General features: G+C 44.7%; 1 protein-coding gene across 1 annotated transcript in view; it reads right to left on the reverse strand.

The window, feature by feature from the left end:
• Nucleotides 1-13,494, reverse strand: part of LOC119423195 (sphingosine kinase 1) — a 70,982-nt gene extending 57,488 nt beyond the window's left edge. The window contains exon 1 of the mRNA XM_037690601.1: nt 13,003-13,494. Coding sequence (XP_037546529.1) covers nt 13,003-13,426 — 424 coding nt within the window. The 5' untranslated portion in view covers nt 13,427-13,494. The remainder of the gene's footprint in view (nt 1-13,002) is intronic.
• Between the last annotated feature and the right edge of the window lie 9,776 nt (nt 13,495-23,270).

Raw genomic sequence — 23,270 nt, forward strand, 5'->3', positions numbered from 1 at the left:
CCCAAAGACCCATCTCTGCCTGATGCCCTCAACAAGTTCTATGCACGCTTTGAAGACCCGAACAGACCACCCAGCACCCGACTCACCTCACCACTGGATGAAGAGCATCTCAGCGTGACCTCAGCAGAAGTAAGGAGTACTTTCAGGAGGATTAATCCGCACAAAGCAACTGGCCCAGACAACATCCCCGGAAAAGTGTTGAAAGAATGTGCTGATCAGCTCTGTGAGGTGCTGGCAGACATCTTTAACACCTCACTTACCCTGGAGACAGTTCCCACCTGCCTGAAGACTGCCACCATCATCCCAGTCCCAAAAAGCTCTAAAGTGTCTGGTCTGAATGACTATCGGCCAGTGGCCCTCACCCCGATAGTCGCTAAATGCTTAAAAAAACTGGTCATGACCGACATCAAAACAGCCATCAACGAGGATCCTCATCAGTATGCATACTGTGAGAACCGATCAACAGAGGATGCGATCTCCTCTGTGGTCCACACTGCACTCAACCACCTGGAGCAGAAAAACTCTTACGTCCGTATGCTCTTTGTGGACTTCACATCCGCCTTCAACACCATGATCCCCCAAACCCTGATGGACAAACTATCCACACTAGGACTAAGCCCCTCCATTTGCAACTGGGTCCTAGACTTCTTAACAAACAGACCACAGTCAGTGAGGATCCACAACTCCTCCTCCTCCACCATAACTCTCAGCACTGGCTCTCCTCAGGGATGTGTGTTGAACCCCTTCCTGTTTACTCTGCTCACGTATGATTGTGCAGCTACCCATCCAGGCTGTCACATTGTAAAGTTTGCAGATGATACAGCGGTGGTGGGATGCATCACAAACAATGATGAGTCCAGCTACAGGCAAGAGGTGGAACACCTGTAGAGCTGGTGCAAAGAGAATAACCTTCACATCAATGTGAAGAAGACAAAGGAGATGATTGTGGACTTCAGAAGGAACAAAAACATCTACACCCCCCTGAACATAAGAGGATCTGCGGTGGAAGTGGTCTCCAGCTACAAGTACTTGGGTGTACACATGAATGACAACCTCAGCTGGAGCAACAACACCACCAGCCTGATCAAGAAAGCTCATCAGAGACTCTACTTCCTCAGACGGCTGAGGCGAGCTGGTCTGGGAAGCTCAGTCCTCACCTCCTTCTACAGGTGTGCAGTGGAGAGCATCCTGTGCTCCAGCATCAACATGTGGCATGGAGGCTGCACAGCTGCAGAAAGAAAAGCTTTGCAGAGAGTGGTGAAGGCTGCACAGAAGATGTTGGAGTCAGTCTCCCCACCATCACAGACATCTACACCTCCAGATGCAGGAAGAGGGCCACCTGCATCATGAAGGACCCCACTCACCCAGCACACACTTTTTGCCCCGCTCCCCTCAGGAAGGAGGTTGAGGAGCATTAAGTGTAGAACCACTAGACTGAGGAACAGCTTCTACCCTACGGCTGTTAGACTCATGAATATCTAACCAGAATAATCACTGTGAAAAAAATCAAATCATGTTGCTGCTGATCTGTTTCAATGTCACTGCTGATCTGTTTCAATGTTGGTGCGTTCATGCGTGCTCACCTGCTCACACAGACCCATGTTCAGGTTTGTGCTGATGTTCGACGTGATGTTTTTATGTTATTAGTGCTTAGTGTATATTTAGTTGATGTTTTTCTTAGTTCATATCTTAGATGTTATTACTGTTTTTCTTTTACCCTTTATTGTTGGATGTAACTGGGACCCTGTGTACATAATTTCGCTCCACCACATGTACCACATGAGGTGCGAATGACAATAAAGAATCTCTGACTCTCTGACTCTGACATAGGGATTGTTTGACAGCTGTCCCATCATTCTGATATGATCTTAGATGAAAAAAATTAAAAGAGAAAAGTTAGTGAAAGATGTTCTCCAGCTGAACATTCAGGCACAAAGACGACATGTAAGGCCTCTTGGGTTTTACAGAGTTTCAGTCAAACAATAAATGTTTTAAGCTTTACAGATTCATTGTGTCAAATACCCTTTAGTTAAGAAAAAAAAAAGATTTACAGTATGCACAATATGGTTAAAAAAGTAGTATCAAATTATAAATGTGTTCTTTGTACCAAAGAATTGCAACAATCGCCATGTATTTTTGTTCTATACTGTATATCAAAACCAGTGGTGTAGTCTACATTTTTGTAGTGTGTATACTGTGCTTAGAAACCAAAGTACACCGGTTAGTACAATGTAAACAATTTATTTAGATTTTTAAGCATATTGAACATTTCCAAATTTCTCTGATGCTTATATTTGAATAAATGTACAACAAACTTTGTACAACAGTTGGCTTTGTATTAAAAACATGTTATAGGATTTATAAAATCGTATCAAAGCAAAGCGCTGCTTACCGATAAGATTGTAACGGAAGTGTTTGACTGCCGTTTAAAGTATCATTGACATGTGTCTAATGATGTGTCATGTATCACTGGGCATTTTGAAGAGAGTATAATGAAATTCTTAAGCTTTTCTAGTGGGTATACGCCTTATACCCGGTATCACGTAGACTACACCACTGATCAAAACAATATTTAGCAAATCAGATGAACGTGACGACTTAAAAAATTATAAATATAAAAGGAAATGTGAGTTTACTGCAACTGATTTTATCATCATAATATTCAACAATGACCACACAATCTCATGTTTTTCTTACATGTGCTGCTTTACTTGGCAGCATAAAATCTTTTAATGAAGGCGTTTCACTAAGGAATGCTAAGTTGTTACGGAGCAAGGTACTTTTATTTTAATATAAGTTTAATTTATTTGTGATTATTTAAAAATGTTTTATTTTTTATTTTTATAAAAGACAGAAACTAACAGTGTGATTTGTTCAAAATATTCTCCACTTAATGACCGCACAATATCTAAGCCACCGTTTTGAACCTGCATGTCTCAGTGTGGAAGCTTTGACTAGGAAAGAAGACTTGAAGTTTGCCATATGTACTTTCTGTAAAGTGTTGGAAAATAAAGTTAGCGGCAGCACTAAAGGTAGTGAAACGACAAAAAAGAAAGTTTTCCTCTGAGCTATATCTGCTGAGAGTTGTGCAAGGAGACTTCAGAAAGCAAACGACAGAACAAATGGATCACAGAAAAGTATTGTAGTTCACCCTTTTGAGCTTTTTCAACATCCATCTGTCATGGAGCAACTGGATTTGGAAATGCTAAAATCCTGTTAGAAACTTTGAACCTATAGGCTGGATTTGATCTGGACTTTAACAGAGAAACATCTGTGACAATTAACCACACTAAATGTGCTGAACCCTAAAAATATTTTAGGGAGAAATATGTAATAATATATGTGTTCGTCTGTCTCTCCTTCCTGTCCTCTCAACCAGCCGGTCAAAGCAGATGGCCGCTTGTCCTGAGCCTGGTTCTGCTGGAGGTTTCTTCCTTTTAAAAGGGAGTTTTTTCTTTCCACTGTTGCCACTGTGCTTGCTCAGGATGGGAGACTGCAACGAAGCCAAGATTCAACTTGTCTGCTGGATTCCTTAGATAGAGAACTTTACTAATTGGCTTTTACGTGAATGTTCCTGTAAAGTGCCCTGAGACAACTTTGTTGTGATTTAGCGCTATATAAATAAACTGAATTGAATTGAATTAATAAGACACTTCCAACAAATTCAACCCCCTAAGTTGTTCACATCTCCAGCTCATCCAAAATGCTGCAGCTCGGCTTTTAACAGTAACTTGCAGGTTTGAGCACATTTCACTGGTTCTGTCCTCCCTTCAATGGCTCCATGTGTGTGTCAGAATCGATTTTAAAATTCTCATGTTGACATTTAAGTGTGTTAATGCCCTTGCACCCTCATACCTCTCCGACCTTCTTCAATCTTATGCTCCTTCTCGGGCTTTGAGATCATCAGACCAGCTGCTTTTGGTTGTACCAAAAACCAGGCTGAAGCTCAGAGGAGATCGAGCGTTTTCAGTCGTGGGCCCTAAATTCTAGAATTGCGCCGCTCCAGGTGTCTGCATGTTGGAGCAGCTCTGTTACTTTCAGTCTGAGATTTTGCTTTTGGAAACTTTAATTCCTCTTTTTCTGGATGTAAATCACATTTTTTGGATGATTGTTTTCTCTGGTATCAGATGCTGTGCAGCTGGAAGGATTTTTACTGAAACTTTTTTTTAGTTTTGGACATTTGTTATGATGCGTAACCATGGCAACAAGGCAGTTTTCTACAACCAACAGCAGCTGATTAACATCTCAAAAGCTCAAATAATATCTCAACTACAGCCCCAAATCTCAAATGAGTTGAAAGGATGTTCTGTGGACGCATTCTCATCTACCTGCCGGCTGTGCTCAAGTGCCTGACCACTGAGATCCTGAAACTAGCAGGAAACATGGCTCAAGACAGCGGAAGGACAGGATCGTCCCTCGGCACCTACAGTTGGATGTATGCAGCGACGAGGAGCTCGGCAGACTGCTGGAAGGAGTGGCCATGGCTCTGGGAGGAGTTCTGCCCGGCATTCGGGCGGTCCTACAGCCTGGAGGAACCAAGAGGCCAGCCGAGTCTGGGTGGACGGATCGGACGGCATCTGCAGCCAGTTTCTTAGGATCCACTGTGGGATGGACCTTTACAAGAGATCCTTCCTGCCTACAGCCATCAGCATCTATAACATCTCTTAATGAAATGAGGATAACGAGTTACAACAACAAATTAATTTCCCTTTGGGATTAATAAAGTATTTTATTAATAGGAACAGGAACAACCTGCCCATCAACATTAGACAGGCCACTTCAGTCTCTGCTTTTAAATCTCTCCTGTACTCATTGACATTAAACACAGGGTGATCTGATTGATTCTGATTGTGTTTATGCTTTTTGTTTTATTCCTATTTAACACACGGTCATCTGATCTGATTTAGTATTTCATTCTTTCTGACTGAGTTTAAGCTTTTTGTTATTATTCCATGACATTTGACACATGGTGATCTGATTTACCATTTCATGCTTTCTAATTATGTTTTCTGTTTTTATTCATGATGCTGTAATTCCATCTTGTTACTTTATATTTGATGCTGTGATCTTTTTGTTAAGCACTTTGGTAACAGTTTCAGTTTTAAATATGCTATATAAATAAATCTGACTTGACCTGTTGTATATAAATATATAAATAAAAGGTTGAATGAATGAATAAATTTATGATGATTGACACAACAGAGAAACAGTCATTTTATCAGAAATTATAAGAAAATGTGTCTTGTTAATTACAAAGTATATCTCTTTGAGAATAACATTTTTCCATCCATTCATCCATCTATCCAGCCATCATCCATCCATCCATCAATCATCTTCTGCTTATTCCGAAGTTGGGTCGCGGGGGCAGCAGCTTGAGCAGGGAGGCCCAGATATCTCTTTCCACAGCCACCTCTTCTGGGAGGATTCCAAGGTGTTCCCAGGCCAACCGAGAGACAGTCTCTCCAGCGTGTCCTGGGTCTTCCTCGGGGTCTCCTCCCAGTTGGACATGCCCGAAGCATCTCCATAGGGAGGCGCCCAGGGGACATCCTTACCTGATGCCCGACCCACCTCAACTGGCTCTTCTCTATGTGAAGGAGTAGCGGTTCTACTCCGAGTCTCTCCTGGATAACTGAACTTCTCACCCCATCTCTAAGGGAGAGTCCAGTTACCCTGCGGAGAAAACTCATTTCAACCGCCTGTATCCGCAATCTCATTCTTTCGGTCACTACCCAGAGCTCATGACCATAGGTGGGGGTAGGAACGTAGATTGACGGGCAGGAACGTAGACTGACTGGTAAACAGAGAGCTTTGCCTTACAGCTCAGCTCTCTCTTCACCACAACTGACCGGTACAGAGTGTGCAATACTGCAGATGCTGCACCAATCAGTCTGTCAATCTCATGCTCCATTCTTCCCTCACTTGTGAACAAAATCCCAAGATATTTGAACTCCTCCACTTGAGGCAGAACCTCACCCTGGACCTGAAGAGAGCAATCCACCCTTTTCCAGTTGAGGACCATGGCTTCAGATTTGGAGGTGCTGATTTTCATCCCAGCCGCTTCACACTCGGCTGTGAACCGCTCCAGTGAGAGCTGAAGATCACGGCAGGATGATGCCAACAGGACCACATCATCCGCAAAGAGCAGAGATGGAATCCTGAGGCCACCAAACCAGAAACCCTCCACCAGCTGGCTGCACCAAGAAATTCTGTCCATAAAAGTTATGAACAGAATTGGTGACAACGGGCAGCCCTGGTCCAACTCCCACCCTGAAGGGGTCCAACTTACTGCCGGCAATGTGAACCAAACTCTTGCACCGCTTGTATAGGGACTGAACAGCCCGTAACAATGGGTCTCCAATCCCAAACTCATGGAGCACCCCCCACAGTGTACCCCGAGGAACATGGTTGAATGCCTTCTCTATGTCCACAAAACACATGTAGACTGGATGGGCAAACTCCCATGACCCCCTCAAGGACCCTAGTGAGGGTAAAAAGCTGATCCAGTGTTCCACGGACAGGATGGAACCCACATTGTTCCTCTTGGATCTGAGGTTCGACCAACAATCAGACTCGCTTCTCCAGTACCCCTGAATAGACTTTACCAGGGAAGCTAAAGAGAGTGATGCCCCTATAATTGGAGCACACCCTCCAGTTCCCGTTTTTGAAGAAGGGAACCACCACCCTAGTCTGCCAATCCAGTGGCACTGTCCTCGATGTCCACGCGACGTTGCAAAGGTGTCAGCCAAGACAGCCCCACAACATCCAGAGCCTTAAGGAAATCAGGGTGAATCTCATACACTCCTGGAGCCCTGCTGCCTCAGAGCTTTTTAACTACCTCGGCAAAGTCATCCATGGTTATGGACGAATCAACCCCAAAGTGGTTTGCCTTCCTGTGGACCCACCACCTGCAGGAAGGGCCAGAAAAGTCGGGTGCATGATGATATGGGCAGTGGCCGAAGGCAGGGACCTTGGCACTCTGACTCTGGCTTACCAAAGCTGGCTCTTGGGACATGGAATGTAACCTCTCTGGCAGGGAAGGAGCCTGAGCTTGTGTGCGAGGTTGAGAGGTACCGACTAGATATAGTTGGGCTCACCTTGACGCACAGCATGGGCTCTGGAACCAATCTCCTTGAGAGGGGCTGGACCTTATTCTACTCTGGAGTTGCCCATGGTGAGAGGCGTCGAGCTGGTGTGGGTCTACTTGTAGCTCCCCGACTTGGTGCCTGTGTGTTGGAGTTTTCCCCCGGCAGATGAGAGGGTGGCTTCCCTTCGCCTTCGGGTGGGGGGACGGGCTCTGACTGTTGTTTGTGCCTATGCGCTGAACTGCAGTTCAGAGTACCCGGCCTTCTTGGAGTCCTTGGCAGGGGTGCTGGAAGGTGCGCCATCTGGGGACTCCTTTATTCTGCTGGGGGACTTCAATGCCCATGTGGATAATGACAGTGTGACCTGGAGGGGCGTGATTGGGAGGAACGACCTGTCTGATCTGAACCCGAGCTTTGTTCTGTTGTTGGACTTCTGTGCTAGTCATAGTTCGTCCATCACAAACACCATGTTCGAACATAAGAGTGTCCACAAGTGCAATTGGCACCAGGACACCCTAGGTCATAGATTGATGATAGACTTCATAGTTGTGTCATTTGATTTGCGGCTGTTTGTTTTGGACACTCGGGTGAAGAGAGGAGCTGAGCTTTCAACTGATCACCACCTGGTAGTGAGTTGGATCAGAGGGCGGGGGAAGATGCCTGACAGACCTGGTAGACCCAAACGTGTAGTGAGGGTTTGCTGGGAACACCTGGCAGAAGAACCTGTCAGAGAGATCTTCAACTCACACCTCCGGGAGAGCTTTAACTGCATCCCAGCTGAGATGGGGGACATTGAGTCTAAGTGGGCCATGTTCTGCACCTCACTTGTTAAGATAGCTGCCTTGAGTTGTGGCCACAAGGTTGGTGGTGCTCCTCATGGTGGTCATCCACAAACTCAGTGGTGGACACCCCGGGTTAGGGAGGCTGTCAAGCTGAAGGAGTCCTATCGGGCCTTGTTGGCCAGTGGGAGACTGGAGGCAGCTGAGGAGTACCGGAGGGCCAAGCGGTGTGCAGACTTGGCTGTTGCTGAGGCAAAAGCTCGGATGTGGGAGGAGTTCAGTAAGACCTTGGATAGAGACTCTCTGATGGCTTCGAGGAGATTCTGGCAAACCATCAGGTGGCTGAGGAGGGGAAAGCAGCACTTTACTAACACTGTATTCAGTGAAGATGGGGTGCTGTTGACCTCAACCCGTGATGTTGTCAGGAGGTGGAAGGAATACTTATTGGACATTTCAATCCCACTAGCACGTCTTCCATGGAGGAAGCCGAGTCGGGGGACTTTGGGGGTTGATCACAATTTTTAAATTGGTAAATCAATAAATCGACCCACAAAATCAGATTAGGTGCCTACCTAATCCTAAACTCAAAATATGAGTTTTCTTGGTTTTGAGTTGAATATAACTTGTGAAGAGCAGTCAAGAGTGTAATCCATTAAAACAACTGGATACTTTGGTCAATACTGGCCGCTGTCACAGCCGGAATTATGACGATGACATCCCAGATGTACTGTATTTCCACTGGCAGCCTTAAGATCTGAGCTATTTTTGAAATAAATAAATAAAATACAAATCAGCTGAAGAGCAACTTCAAAATGAGAATGCAGAAATTAATTTATAGAGGTTGAAATAAAGTTCGGACACGTTTTTCTGATCAGCTGTAGAATAAGAAGTGGTTTGTACATACATGTGTTCCATCATGTACTTTTGTAGACAGTATTCAAAGAATTAACCACAGACTGACAGACATGCACCTTTTCTGCACTTCCTCTCAGAGGCAGATTGCTGTTTTTAATCCAATTTTGTTCTCAAAAAAAGGTTTATTTAAAAATAAGACAGGAGTGAGTAAATGCAGCAACTGTGCTGCAAAAGAAAAGAAAAGACACACTGGTCACGCTAAACTGGTGAAAAAACACAAGCCTGCTGTTAGTTTTAGTCCATCATATTGAAGCAGACCAGAAACTGATGGACAGAATCAAAGGATATGGTTGGTTAGCCTTAGATAATAAGCATTTCCTATGACAGAACAGAATGAAAGGAGTGAAGTCTCTCCCAGGAACTGGATAAACCCACATGTGGGGTTGCATGTTACATTTTCAGCATCCATTTACCTGTCAGAGCACAAAGGCTCTGGAGGAGATGGATGCTTTCTGAATAATTCTGTGAGTAGGCCAGAGGTCAGTGAGAGCCTTGATGAAGAGGTCGGACCTCATTTGGACTAATGGTTTCTCTTCAGAGCTCCTGAACGTGATTATAAACCATCACAGCTGATGTAATGACTGCACACTGCCTTCAACGATACTGCCACATTCCAGAAATACCAAAGAACCCTGAGGCTTGAATCAGGTTTCATATTAACAGGGGAGTGGTGGCACAGAGGTTAGAGAAGGTGGGTCTGTGGTATGAAGGTTGCCAGTCCAACTCCCCAGACCAACATCAAAATGTGGGTGGGAAATGTGAAGCACCCGCACCTGCCTCCACCCTCATTTTCCCCACCCTGGGCCCTTGAGCCCTGTTGTCTATCAGAGAGAACGTCGCTGGATGAAACCTCGGCCAGGGACCCTTCTGGATGGAGTTTGGATGTTCTCTCCATGCATGCGTGGGTTTTCTCCAGGTACCCCAGTTTCCTCCCACAGACCAAAAACATGCATGTTAGACTGATTGATAACTTTAAAATGCCTCTAGGTGTGAGTGAGAGTGAATGGTTGCTTGTCTTGTTTGTCTCAGTGTCCCTGTGATGGACTGGAGACCTGTCCAGGGTGTCCCCCGCCTCTCACACAGTGACTGATGGATAAGTGCACCAGTGACCCCCGTGACCCAGAAAGGAAGAAGCGGGTAAAGATAATAGATGAAGGGATGTTTGTTCTCATGATTACAAACGGTCACAAATAAAAAATGCTTATGGTTGAATAAAAAACTCTGTTATAATAACTCACAAATGATGAATAAAGAAGCATTTTCAATCAACCTGACTCACAGATAATAAGATCTGCAAATAAAGACGCCAATTGACAGCTTCACATCAAAAACCTGATGTAGTCTGAGCAGTATTTAATGTTTAAACTGACCTAAAGCAGATTGTTCTTCAAATAAAACAAGACTCACTCGAGCTTGATGGTCATCCCTCAGCTCTAATTTTAACTTCTAATTCATTTCTAAACCCAAAGGTTTTTGTAACTTGGTCACTTAGCGTTACACAAAACTGGACTGTTCTCATGAAGTGATCATGTTTGACTTTTTTATGTTTATCTTAGGGATGCACGATATTGGATTTTTGGCCAATATGCCGATATGTTAAAACTTATTTGGTGAATAACCGATACTAATATCGATATTTTTCCCTAGACCTATACCTCTGCTGTGGACTTAAAATACTACATTATTCTACATGGTCTTTGTCAATTTAGCCTGCTGCCAATGCAGATGCCAAAAGTTAGCTGAAAATGATGCAACACTTCAACTTGGATTATGTTTAATGTCAAATTGATTCATGGCATTTACTCTCTCTAACACAATGACGACACTCGAACAGTGCAAATTTGTACATTTTCACAAATCTCAACTCAACGGCGCGCGGGATGTCACAACGTTGTGCTGAAACAGTGCCTTTTTTATCGGTGCGTTATTTTGATGGAATGGTCAATGCCCGATATTTAACTTCATCGCTAATATCAGCCGATACCGATACCATGCCGATAATATCGTGCATCCCTAGTTTATCTTATTAGGTTCTTTTGAACTAATTTTAGAACATTAGCACAAATATAGAAAGGACTTTTAGTGACAACAGGTTCTTCAAAAATGTCTTTAAAATGCCCCAAACCCTTCGGCTGTTTGAGCACAAAAACAAGGTCTGACTCAAAGAGGTGACGGGAGAGCAAATACTGGAGAAATGTGTGTTCACGTCTCTGTCCCAAGGCAGTAAACTGGTTCAGGTTACACTTCCAGCAATCAAACCACAACACGTATTGAAGCAAACAATCTCTTGAGTTAATAAAAGTTCCCTCTTTCTTCAGACAAAAAGTCTGAAGCCAACCTGAAGCTGACGTACAGTAAGATTCTCAGATGTCCGTCACGTTATCCACGTTTTCTGTAGACTGAAACGTGACTCCGCACCACACTGGGGTCTTTGTTTTATTAATGTGAGAAGTAGGTCAAAAGGCAACGACAAATCAGATAAACCACAATCGAAGACAATCTCTTGTCCTAAAGTCAACATTACTATAATACGGTTCTGTCGTTTTAATGTTCCTCTCCACTAAAAGAGTTGGGTTTGAATCTGCCTCAAGTCTTTCATGATGTTTAATTTATTTAAGGACAAGACAACAAAAGCTCATTAGTGGTGAGAAACCAGTTCTGCAAAGGAAATAACGACATCATCTAATTACTGTCTGGAAGGAAATGTCAGAAGATGCAGACAATTAGTTAATGTCATATAAGAAAGAGCAGCAAAATACTCTGTCACTGCAGCTTTTTATAATTTCCCTCATAATTTCGGCTCCAAATGATCAAGTGTTAATTTGAATTTGTTGCACAAGTTGGAAAAAAAAAAAAAAAACGCAGATAAAAAGGTCCTGAATTTCCAGATCTATTGAGCTTCATGCCGTTTGGTGTCTTTTTACAGCTCAGTCCCAGTGACCCATAACTGAGAATACCATTGAGAAAGCCATAAATAACAGAAAGTGTACATATTTGTACAATGATAAATACAATTTAAGTCGTTAAGGTAGTTCTTAGAAACATGTTAAGCCTTTAACTGTGTCTTTATATTTATGCAGGGTGGTAATATAAAAGCTCTTTAGCTGTATGATGTAGACACATTTCACCAACAACGTTAGAAATTTACCATAAATTTGGCAAGAATAAGATTTTACTGAAACCGGTAGAAACGTCCGTCCTATTCGGAGCTTGACAGCTCTAAATTTACAAAAAACACAAACTACTGGACTTTATGTGACTGAACTAGCATTCTAGTATATTTTATGTTTTTTACACCGATGTAGATTCCATTTTTTCTTAACAAATGGTTTAATTCTAAGAAATTTAAAATATTTTGCCAATTTTTCTTACTTCCACAATTTTATTTATTTTTTTTTTTTTAACACAAAACACTTTGAGAAGTAGGTCTTTATGTTTTCTTGCAGCCAGTCATTTTCCAGCCTCCTGATTTTCTCTGAGATAAATAGACTGCACTTATATAGCACTTTTTCTATCTGAGCAAGACACTCAAAGTGCTTTACACTACAATCTGTGCCCTCATCTACCCATTCATACAGCTCTCTACTAGATCTCTACAAAGACTGATCAGAGCTTTATCACATGCATTCACTGATGGGACACACATCGAAGGCATTTAGGGGTTCAGTGTCTTGCCCAGGGACACTTCGGCATGTGACTGCTGGTGGAATCGAACCGCCAACTCTCGCATTGGAGGACGACTGCTCTAACCACTCAGCCACAGCCCCTCAGTGCACACACATCTTCCACAAACTTTACATTTTAGCTCTAAATTCTGTTTAAAACTGGAAGGGAAGGATATATTTAACTTGCCACACCTCCAAACATAAAACTTCATGTTTGACAATCAAAGCCCTCAGCAGCTCAAAATTTTGAAATTTTTGCTGAACAACTCGTAATTTTTGCACAGCAACTGGAATCTGAGGGTCCCTTTTTAGTCTGCTTCTAGGCTTGCCGTCAGGAAGCGACTGCGGTTACCATGGCGACCAATGAGCCACTGCTGCAGCTTTGACAGTTCATTTGATTTTTGTTGTTTTTACACTCTTGGCACAGCTCCAATCGTCACGTAAACATTTGGTCAACTTTTTGTTTGTTTGTTTGTTGTTGTTTTACATTCGTCGGGCCTCCTCGCGGTAAACTACAACTTTAAGCGGTTAAGTTTCGCCTCGTTGCTAGCCAACACTCACCGTCTCTAAGCGCGTGTTGCCGGGCAGAGCGCTGTCGAACGGCGCGAGCCCACTTCTCCGCCTCCTCCAGGTTCGCGTGCGGCTCCTGCAGCGCGGACAGCTGGAAGCACTGCTCCACTCTCTGCCGCGACGCTCCGGAGCACCAGCGGCGCTTCAGCGGGTAGAAGTAGGCTGCGAAGTACGACGAGCCGTCCGCCTTGTTGTCGTGGCCCCGGTAAGCCCGGCAGCCGACACAGTCGCTCAGACTCAGAACCACCTTGTTCCACCCGACAGGTGCCGCCGTCAGCCTCTGGACCACCAGGTCCCTCTCCGTCAGCTTCACGGAACACCTGACTTTTCGGTTACTGACAAGCGTGAATTCCCCGTACAGCGTGACCGGACCGGGCTCGGGTCTTAGTGCGGGTTCAGCTCGTCTCGGATCCATCCTGAGCGGATGCCGAAGTTGGGAGGCCGGGTCCGGGACAAGCTGCAGTCACTCTGTCACATCAGCGCCTGACTGAGACCCGGAGCAGAGCCTCCTGCTGCTCGGACCTTCGTCAAGAGACCGGAATAAACACGCTGTATCCGGTTAGATTTCAGAATAAAAGCCCGCCACACTCATTACCTGTAAGGAAACGGAAGTTTACATGAATTGACTTTTACCTAACACAGCTACTTTATACTTTGTATTTTTTGTGATATATTTTCCCCCAAGTTTTACATTTAGTCAGATATTGAAATGCAAATTAAAAAGAGCGGCAATGATTTGCAAAACCAAAACTTTTTTATTTACCAACTTTACAGTTTATTTCTTTATTCTTATTTTGTGAGAGGAAAAAGCTACATTAACCACTTTGTGACATTAACCAACATTTTTTTCCTTAATGTCATGACAGATGAATCAGTCATCCAGATCTCACACATAGTGATACAGTGGTTAGAGATGTTGCTTCACGGCAAAAAGGTTGCAGGTTCAACCCCTGGCCTGTCTGTGAAGAGTTTGTATGTTTTTTATGGTGCATGTGTTTTTTTTTTTTGGTTTCCTCCCACAGACCAAAAACATGCATGTTAGGTTAATTACTAGCCTACCTCTAAGGTGTAAATGTCAATGTGACTGGTTGTCTCATGTCTGTGTCCCTGACCCGTCCACAGTGTCCCCCGCCTCAGTGACTGATGGAGATAGGCTCCAGCTCCCTTACAACAAGAAAGGAAAGTGGGTAAAGAAAATGAACAGATGGATTATCCCCCTCATTTCTTCTCCTCTCAAAACACATTATGCATTTTTCATCATTTTAGTGTCTACAAAGCACCACAGCTAACACAAACTATTTATAATTTGTTTATCTTGAGAACTACTGATTTAAAATCAAGTGTCATAGTAGCTGACAGTATGCTCATAAAGTGCTGTTTTTTGTTCAACATTCAAAATGGCCACATGAGCTCAAATAAAAAAAAGACTTTAATGCAGCCATTTTTGGAGCTCTGAGCTGATATTTGATGTTGTAGCAGTGGTCCCTGAGACGCTTTGGCTGCCAACAGATCAGTTTTTGTTTAAAACAAAATATCTCACAAACCACTCAACAGTTTTCATTTAAACTTTCACAAAGTAATCATGTGGTACACATCTTTTGGAGTCGTCCTGTTTCAAGATGGCCCCCACAGCTTAATGCACATTTCAAATGTCTTCAAGAATTTTTCTAGTTTTGTCATATTGTCCCCTGGCAAATAAATGAATAAATAAATAAATTAATTAATCAAACTAGCACTGATTTATATTTTCTCTGGATGTTTTCCAGCCATTTGGAGTTCTGGAGTTTTTTACCCTGTTGGCAATTAAATTTTACTAGCCAGTGTGTAAAAAGAGCGGGTAAGTTCACCTTTTCACATGTTCCTTATAACTTCCTACTTGATGGTGAGATTTGCTATATGAGTTGCTGCCAACAATGGTTATGTTTAAGTATTTTTTTTTAGGTTTAAACATTTAATTGGTAAACTCACATGGGAAACAAGAAAATCTTTCGGTGGAATTAAAGGCTGCTGTTTTTTCCCCACACAACAGTTAAATCCAGCTCAAACCATGGCTTTCATCAGCTCATGCTGTGAATGATATTAGTTTTATAAACTTTTTAAATTTATTTATTACAGGTTCCTTTCGTGTTTAAGGTCATAAAGGTTTGGTCTGTTTCTGGCCTCTGTCTCCAGCTACAACTGAGCCAAGTTGTTGTTTGTAGAAAAAATGAGAAAGTGAGGTTATCCTGACCCCTGATGGTAGTTACAGCAAACAGTTTGTAGTATAAAGCGAGAGCATGCATCAGGATATTGAGATTTTGGTTAGTTTTTCTATCTGCCTGATACTTACAGGTGCTGGTCATAAAATTAGAATATCATGAAAAAGTTGATTTATTTCAGTAATTCCATTCAAAAAGTGAAACTTGCATATTATATTCATTCATTACACACAGACTGATATATTTCAAATGTTTATTTATTTTAATGTTGATGATTATAACTGACAACTAATGAAAACCCCAAATTCAGTATCTCAGAAAATTAGAATATCACTTAAGACAAATAAAAAATGATTTTTAGAAATGTTGGCCAACTGAAAAGTATGAACATGAAAAGTATGAGCATGTACAACACTCACTACTTAGTTGGGGCTCCTTTTGTCTGGATTACTGCAGCAATGTAACGTGGCATGGAGTCGATCAGCCTGTGGCACTGCTCAGGTGTTATTAGAGCCCAGGTTGCTCTGATAGTGACCTTCAGCTCTTCTGAATTGTTGCGTCTGGCGTATCACATCTTCCTCTTCACAATACCCCATAGATTTTCTATGTGGTTAAGGTCAGGTGAGTTTGCTGGCCAGTTAAGAACAAGGATACCATGGTCCTTAAACCAGATACTGGTAGCTTTGGCACTGTGTGCAGGTGCCAAGTCCTGTTGGAAAATGAAGTCTGCATCTCCATAAAGTTGGTCAGCAGCAGGAAGCATAAAGTGCTCCAAAACTTCCTGGTAGATGGCTACGTTGACCTTGGACCTCAGAAAACGTTGGTTACGTACTGTAACCCCAGATTCTATGAGTATAGGCGTAGCCCTTTAAGGCCTTCGCTTAGTGGGTTTATCCTGTTATGCAGAGCATAAGCACTGAAAAATTTAGTCCACGCCCACCTGCTGTGTGGGCCCCACCCGGTCCGTATAAATTACGTTAAGAGCGGGAAATCGGCTCCCAAATAGCTTTTTCTTCAGCCATTTAGGAGCCAGTGAGGCCCGACGCTTAAAGGGCTACGCCTATACTCATAGAATGGGGTTACAGTACGTAACCAACGTTCTATTTCATATAGGCTTCGCCCTTTAAGGCCTTCGCTTAGTGGGTAAAGGGCGAAGCAGATATGGTCCTCGCCTCACTGGGTCCATTCGAACACAGTATGAAGCAGAAGCTTGCCCAAAAAACGTCTTGTCACTCAGCTCACCATGTACGTAATTATGCATTGCGTAATTATGTGAGCCATGCACAGACGCATGTTGTGTAACTATGCGTTCATGGCTTAGCAGAATAGACCGATTAATAATAACAAATGACTGATTATTAATCAAATGAACTGATTGGTAACACTAGTCATGAACTGATTAGTGACAATAGAACCAAAATAACAGACACAACTTGTGACTGATACACAACTCACACTGTGAAGCATGCAGACAGATGTGAGCTTAAACAGAGTTCCATGAAAACAACAATATTCATTCTGTTAGAGCACTAAGGACAGAATGTGTCATGGAACGGGCCGTCACATCACGTAGATAAGAGCGAATGAATGAGCAGGGTGTTGACCACGCAGTCGCAGTGCAAAAATCCTGCATTGTCATACCATTATGCAAGGCAGTCGAAGACGCGATACCCCTGGTCGAGTGCGCCCTGAGGTTGACAGGAGGCTCTAAAAACTGATGCTCTGTAGGCTTCAGAAAGAGGCCTCACACAGCCAGTGAGACAAGCGCTGGGTGGATAACGGGCGACCTGCAGGTGCATCTCTATAACGCACAAACAGATGTTGAGTTTGGCGCATTACAGCCGTGTGCACTATGTAACCCGTCAACGCCCGCACCGGGCAGAGAAGATGGAAAGATGCTTCTTCTTCTGATCTGTGGAGGGGAGGGAAAAACCCCTCCAACGATATCGCTCTTGATTTAAAAGAGCTCGTGATGTTTTTAGGCATAAAAGCTGGGTTTGGTCTTAGATCAGCTGAACCACCGTCAGCCTGAATTCTGAGACATGACGGAGCGACAGAGAGGGCAGATGAATCACTCACCCTCTTAGTGGATATTAAAAGCCAACAGCAGGGCTGTTTTAAGAGACAAGAATTTAATTTGAACCTGATCCAGAGGCTCAAATGGAGCTTTGATCAGGTCTCGCAGGACCAGCGTTAACTCCCACTGTGGCACAAGTGGGCGTGAAACAGGCCTGCGTCTCTGTACGCCTTTTAGAAACCACTTCATCAGCGGGTGATTAAAAGCTGTTCTGTCTCCGAACCCTTCGTGGCAGAAAGAGATGGCTGCAGCGTACGTTTTAATCGTGCTGAAAAACCAACTTCCTGTCCATCAGTTGTGTAGAAAAAACAGCACACCGCCTAATGGGCATGAGGTGGCCTCTACACTTTTCTCTGTACACCAGCGCTGAAAAAACTGTCTACTTTGATGTGTACAGCGCTGTGGTAGATGCAGCACGTGAATCCTGGATTGTGCGCACTACCTCCTGTGGGAGACCCATCCTCTCTAAGCAGAACCGCTCAGTGGCCAGACCCACAGGTGCTGGCCTATTTCTGGGTAACTCCTGATCGCTCCTCCTGCCTGGAGGAGAGCATCCTCCCTCCATGGCAGTTTCCACGGGCGCCCCGACAGCAGGCGTTGTAGGGCTGAGAACCATGGTGTGTTCACGTGCTTGGGTGCCACCAGGAGAGCTGTCAATCCCTCCTCCTGAACTCGGTTCAGGAAACCGTAAAATCAGAGGAGGTGGAGGAAACGCTTGCAGAAGCGTTTTGGACCATGGACTGTGGGCAAATGCATCCATCCCCAGTGGTGGTTTGTCTCGCGGTCTCGAGGAAAACCATAGTTGACACTAAGCGTTCTCTCGTGTTGCAAACAGGTCCACAACTGCTTTGCCAAATTTCTGCCGCGTCTGAGCCATCAGGTCTGGATGGAGAGTCAAGTCCCCGTGACGTGGGCCGCCCCTGGACATCACATCTGCCCCTTTGTTCAGAACACCGGGTATGTAAACTGCTCTGATGGAGAGCAGATTTTGGTGAGCCCAACACAGTAGCTTTCGCGCAATGTGTAATATCTGGACTGAGCGCATACCCCCATGCTGGTTTATGTACGCAGCAGTCACCTTGTTGTCTGTGTGAATCGATACATGTTGATTCTGTAGCACGGGAGCAAAGTGCTGAATCACATTCAGCACCGTGAAACACTCCAAAAACATTTATGTGGGCTGATGTGTGATGGGCCACAGCGCCCCTACTGTTGAGATATGCATGCCCCCCCCCCCAGCCTGACAGCGATGCGTCCGTGAAGACTGACACGTGACATGGGTCTGCTGATGGAGGCTCCCTCCGACAGAACCAGGGTGTTTCCCCAGTGTCGGAGGTCTGCTCTCACGGAGGGAGGGACAGTGATCATCCGTTTCTTTGTTTTACTGGATCCACATGCAGACGCACAAACTACATCTGGCGCCGTCTCATGTGTAATAAACCCAGCGGGACCACTGTGTGAACTGATGACATCATTCCTAACAGCTTCATGACAGAGACAGCTGTTACCACTCTGCCAGGTCTTACATGGCAGAGTTGACTTTTTAAAGTGTTGATTCTCGTTTGTGATAAACGAGCCTTCATGGTGGTTGAATTTAATTCCACACCCAGATAAACAATTGTCTGGGCCAGAAAAATCGAGCTTTTCTTCCAATTTATGGCGAAGCCCAGATTTAACAGGTGTGATGTCAACACCTGAGCCTGCATCACTGCTTCCTGTCTGGAGCGTGACCACCGCAGCAGGTCGTCCAGGTAAAACAAAACTCTCATCTCTGCTCTGTGTAACAGATGCAGGCCTTCTCCACACACTGAGAACGTATGAGGCGCGAGGGAATACCCAACCGGCAGCCTGTTGTACTGATGCTTCATCCCCTGAAAGGAGAAAACGCAGGAATTTTCTGTGTTTTGGGATGATCGGTATGCATTTCTCTGGATGTTGTTCAACAGCTGTCTGGTTGTCAATATGTGAAACGGTCTGTCCATGATTGCCTTGATGAAAACTGACAGATCCAAAATGGGTCTCATCCCTCCGGTCCGTTTGGGAACCAGGAAGTAACGTGAGTAAAAATCCTGTGTTTTCCTCTCCGCTGGGAACTCTGGAGATTACTTCTTTTACCAGAAGTTCTTGGACTTCTGCATTTAGGGATGAGACCTGGTCTGGTGATGACAGGACCGTCTCTAAAATTCCTCCGAACGGAGGGGGTCGGGTTGCAAATTGCAAGGGTAACCCTAGCTTAACAACCTGGCCATCCATCTGTCTGACGAGCATGTTTGTAGCGACTCCGCGTAACGTTCGTGGAGGGGACGTGCGTTTAAGTGATGTGTCATGTTTTGTATGGATGTCATCCAGTCCACCGCCTCGACCGTCGTCATGTGTCACGGGAATGTGTTCCGTGAGACCCAAGGCAAGGTGTAGGGTTTTTTTTTGCTTAAAAAAACAGCACCTATTAAAAAAATAATAGCCACACCAGAGAACAGAGATGAGATATAATAGACGCAATTTCTTTGCAAAGAGAGACAACGTCCAACCAAAGTCAGAACGAAGTCTAAAATTGCTTCTGTGTGCATCTGTTTTTACTGGAACATGTAGGAGTGGAGCAGCACGGTGGCGCAACTGGCAGAGCTGCTGCCTCTCAGCGAGCAGGTCCTTGGTTCAAACCCCGGTCCAGGGGCCTTTCTGGGTGGAGTTTGCATGTTCTCTCCGTGCATGCGTGGGTTTTCTCCGGGTACTCCGGTTTCCTCCCACAGTCCAAAAACATGCATGTTATGCTGATTGGTAACTCTAAATTGTCCCTAGGTGTGAGTGAGAGAGTGAATGTTTGTTTGTCTCGTTTGTCTCTATGTGGCCCTGTGATGGACTTGCGACCCGTCCAGGGTGTACCCCGCCCCTCGCACAGTGATTGCTGGACATGGGCACCAGCGACCCCAATGACCCAAAATAGAATAAGCGGGTAAAGAAAATGGATGGATGGATGTAGGAGTGGTTAACAGATAAAAACAAATAATGCAGATGCGGCAGTATTAGAAGACAGAAGCTGCAAGGTCAGGTCAGAGTGTTCTCTGGGTACATTCAGACCGCACTGCTCTCAGCGTGTCCAGCATACATGTCCAAAGTGCTCTTCGACACACAGAAACTTTGTTGAAACAAGTATACTAATAAGAAAAACAGTTTCAAATGATCAATGGTCCAAAACTCTCCAACATGAGGCTTCTCGAAACGACTCTGAACGCTCCTGTGTACTGCGTTCGGACCGCGGGTCCACCTTGTGTTGAGGAGAAGCGTGTGACAGCTGATGACGCCACTGGCCCCCGCATTTGACACCACTGCAGTGAAAACCATGTGTCGATCCTGCCGCGAGCGGGGTCCTCGGCTCCTGGGGTCACTTTGCGGTCCCAAATTTAAGCTGACAAGCGGTGAACGCAACTTCATCTACGCCGTGCCGTTTGAGTGAAGGCTGCGAGCCCCGCGGGAGCTCGCGTCTCCTTTGGTGGGACGCGCGCCGCTCTCGCTGGGGCGAGATTGGTCACTGGGTTCGCTCAGCTGTCTCACGTTAATGCTGACGTGAGCGGCCAAGCGCTGAGGAGTGGTGAGTGAAGACTGTCCTCGCCGCGGCGGCATGCGTTTGCTTCGGTGCGGTGCGTGTCGCTCTCGCTGAGAGCAAGGTCCTCCACCGACCTGACCTGCGGCCCCACATTTATGCCGCTGTGAGCCGGGGAGCTGTGTGTGCACCATCATCAACGCAACGCCGTTTGGGTGAAGGCTGTTTCATGCCAGTTTGACACCGCTTGGGTGAAGATCGTGCAGCTCGGGTTGACTACGAGTTGTTTTGCTTACCACTGTTGTGTTCTGTGAGCGTCTCGTCATGTCTGGAGCAGTGGTGAGTTTGAAAACCCTTTATTTAAGAACACCGGCTCGTTTTTGTGGAGGATGTGTGCGCAGCCGCTGTGAGTTCATACAAGCTTACAGACTGGCTAAACACAGACACTTGATCATTGAATGAAGTTTTATTCAACATTGTGTCATCTTTACACACACCCTCCGCAGACCGTCATTTTGAATCTTTTCTCCCATGAGCTCTGGGATTTGTTGGTCCAGTGCGCCGTCTGCTGGGGATCTCTGGGAAAATGTTGGACACTCTGTTGCCGGGATGAAAAGGGACGGTCTCTGATGGCGGGGCTGTGGTGAAGTCTTGTCACCGGCTCATTTCATGTGGAGGATGTGAGAGGGAGCCGATGTCAAGTCATCCGAGCTGACAGACTGGCTAAAAATAGACACTTTCATCATTAAATGATGTTTTACTCCAAACTTGTGTCACCTCCACACACATCCTCCGCCAAAACCGTCATTTGCTCTGCCATTTGTTGTCCTAGAACGCCATCTGTTGGCGGTCTTAGGGACACGCTGAAAACTCCGTCCTCCGGCTGCGATGTGGGCCCGCAGAGAGCAAAGAGGCTGAAAGACGAAACATTTCTACATTTTTTTGTTTTGTTTTGTTTTTTGAATGTCCAGAGGACCAGACTTAACTTTTTTAGATTTTAACATAAATGTTTTTGTAGAATCTGGTTCATCAGCTTTAATTCAGTTCAGTTCATTTATACAGCACCAAGTCACAACCGAATTTGTGTCAGGGCACTGAACAGAAATATTCATATATAAAATAAGTTAACAGAAACATTCATATATAAAAATAATAATTTAATATTATTTAACTGAGGAGCAGACTGCTCTCATTAGCAGGACTTGGATTCCGGACACGCCTCCAGAATCGGTCCTAAAGTGCAGGTGCAAATCCAGGCTGAGCTGAGCCAGGCTGAGTAGGGGTGTGCAGGGCTGGGGCTGATTAGGGGCCATGCAAAAAGGGCATTAGACATCTCGGCCAGCTTGACAAGCAAACTTTTATGTAAAGTGAAATGTTACATGCTCTACAAGTTAGCTCTTAGAAACTAAACATTAGACTTTGAATAAGTTTTCATTCTTTCCACTGATCATCTACAGTATAGTTGCAACCCAGTGAGTCTTTTTCAGTTATACTTAAACCTGATTACAAGCTTAAGTGAACTTTAGGCTTTTTTACATGAAATGTTGGGTACCAAATGTTGACATAGATGATTCAAACACCTGAGGACATACAGCAGATTTTATCAAGAAATTCTGTCAGAAGTGGGATTTGAACCAGCGGCTCCAGGGGAGACTAAGACCTAAACGCAGCGCTTTAGACCACTCGGCCACCCTGACATGTAATCATTAAGGTACAGTGAAAAGTAACAGGTTGTACAAGAAGTCTGCCCTTCCAAACAAAGCATAAGTAATCTTTCAGTATTTCCCCTTGTCAGATATAAGCGGATCAAAGTTGAAGTTTTTTCTGTCATGCTTAAACCCAATAAGAACCGTATGTGAATGTATACGCTTTGTACAAGACCTGTTGGACACCGGATCTTGACATAGAGGAGTCACTTACCTGGCAACATACAGTAAAAGTTAAAGAATTTGTGTAAGAAGTGGGACATGAACTTGAGCATCCAGAAGACACAGCCACTGTAATTCAGCACCTTAGACCACTCAGCCACCCTGATGTTTATGCTGTCCTGTAAAGTAATGTGAAATGGTCTGTATGAAACTTTGGCGCTTACTTAATAGTATGTTTTGAATATTGCTTCAGTTGTGCACCTATAAAATTTAGCTAGAACGCAGTTTAAGTCTTTCAATCATGCTTAAACTACATAATTACTGAAAGCAAATGGGTATGCGTTTTGCTCGGGTGGCTCTGCACTGCTGGCCCGGGGGTGTCTGGGCGTGTTAGGCACGTGCCTTCCCTTGCGTGGGGTACTCTCATTGTGGGTGTTGCTGTGGTGGACTGGTCGGTCCTTTTGTGGGGGTGGGGGTGCGCTCTCGGTCATCGTGGTGCGCTATCTGCGGCTGTTTTGCACTCCTGGCTGATTGTCGCTGCTGGAGTTTGGTGGCCTCTTTGGTCGGGGGGCTGGGTG

The sequence above is a fragment of the Nematolebias whitei genome, chromosome 16 (genome assembly GCF_014905685.2).
Source record: "Nematolebias whitei isolate Nwh7 chromosome 16, NemWhi1, whole genome shotgun sequence".
Lineage (NCBI taxonomy): Eukaryota > Metazoa > Chordata > Actinopteri > Cyprinodontiformes > Rivulidae > Nematolebias > Nematolebias whitei.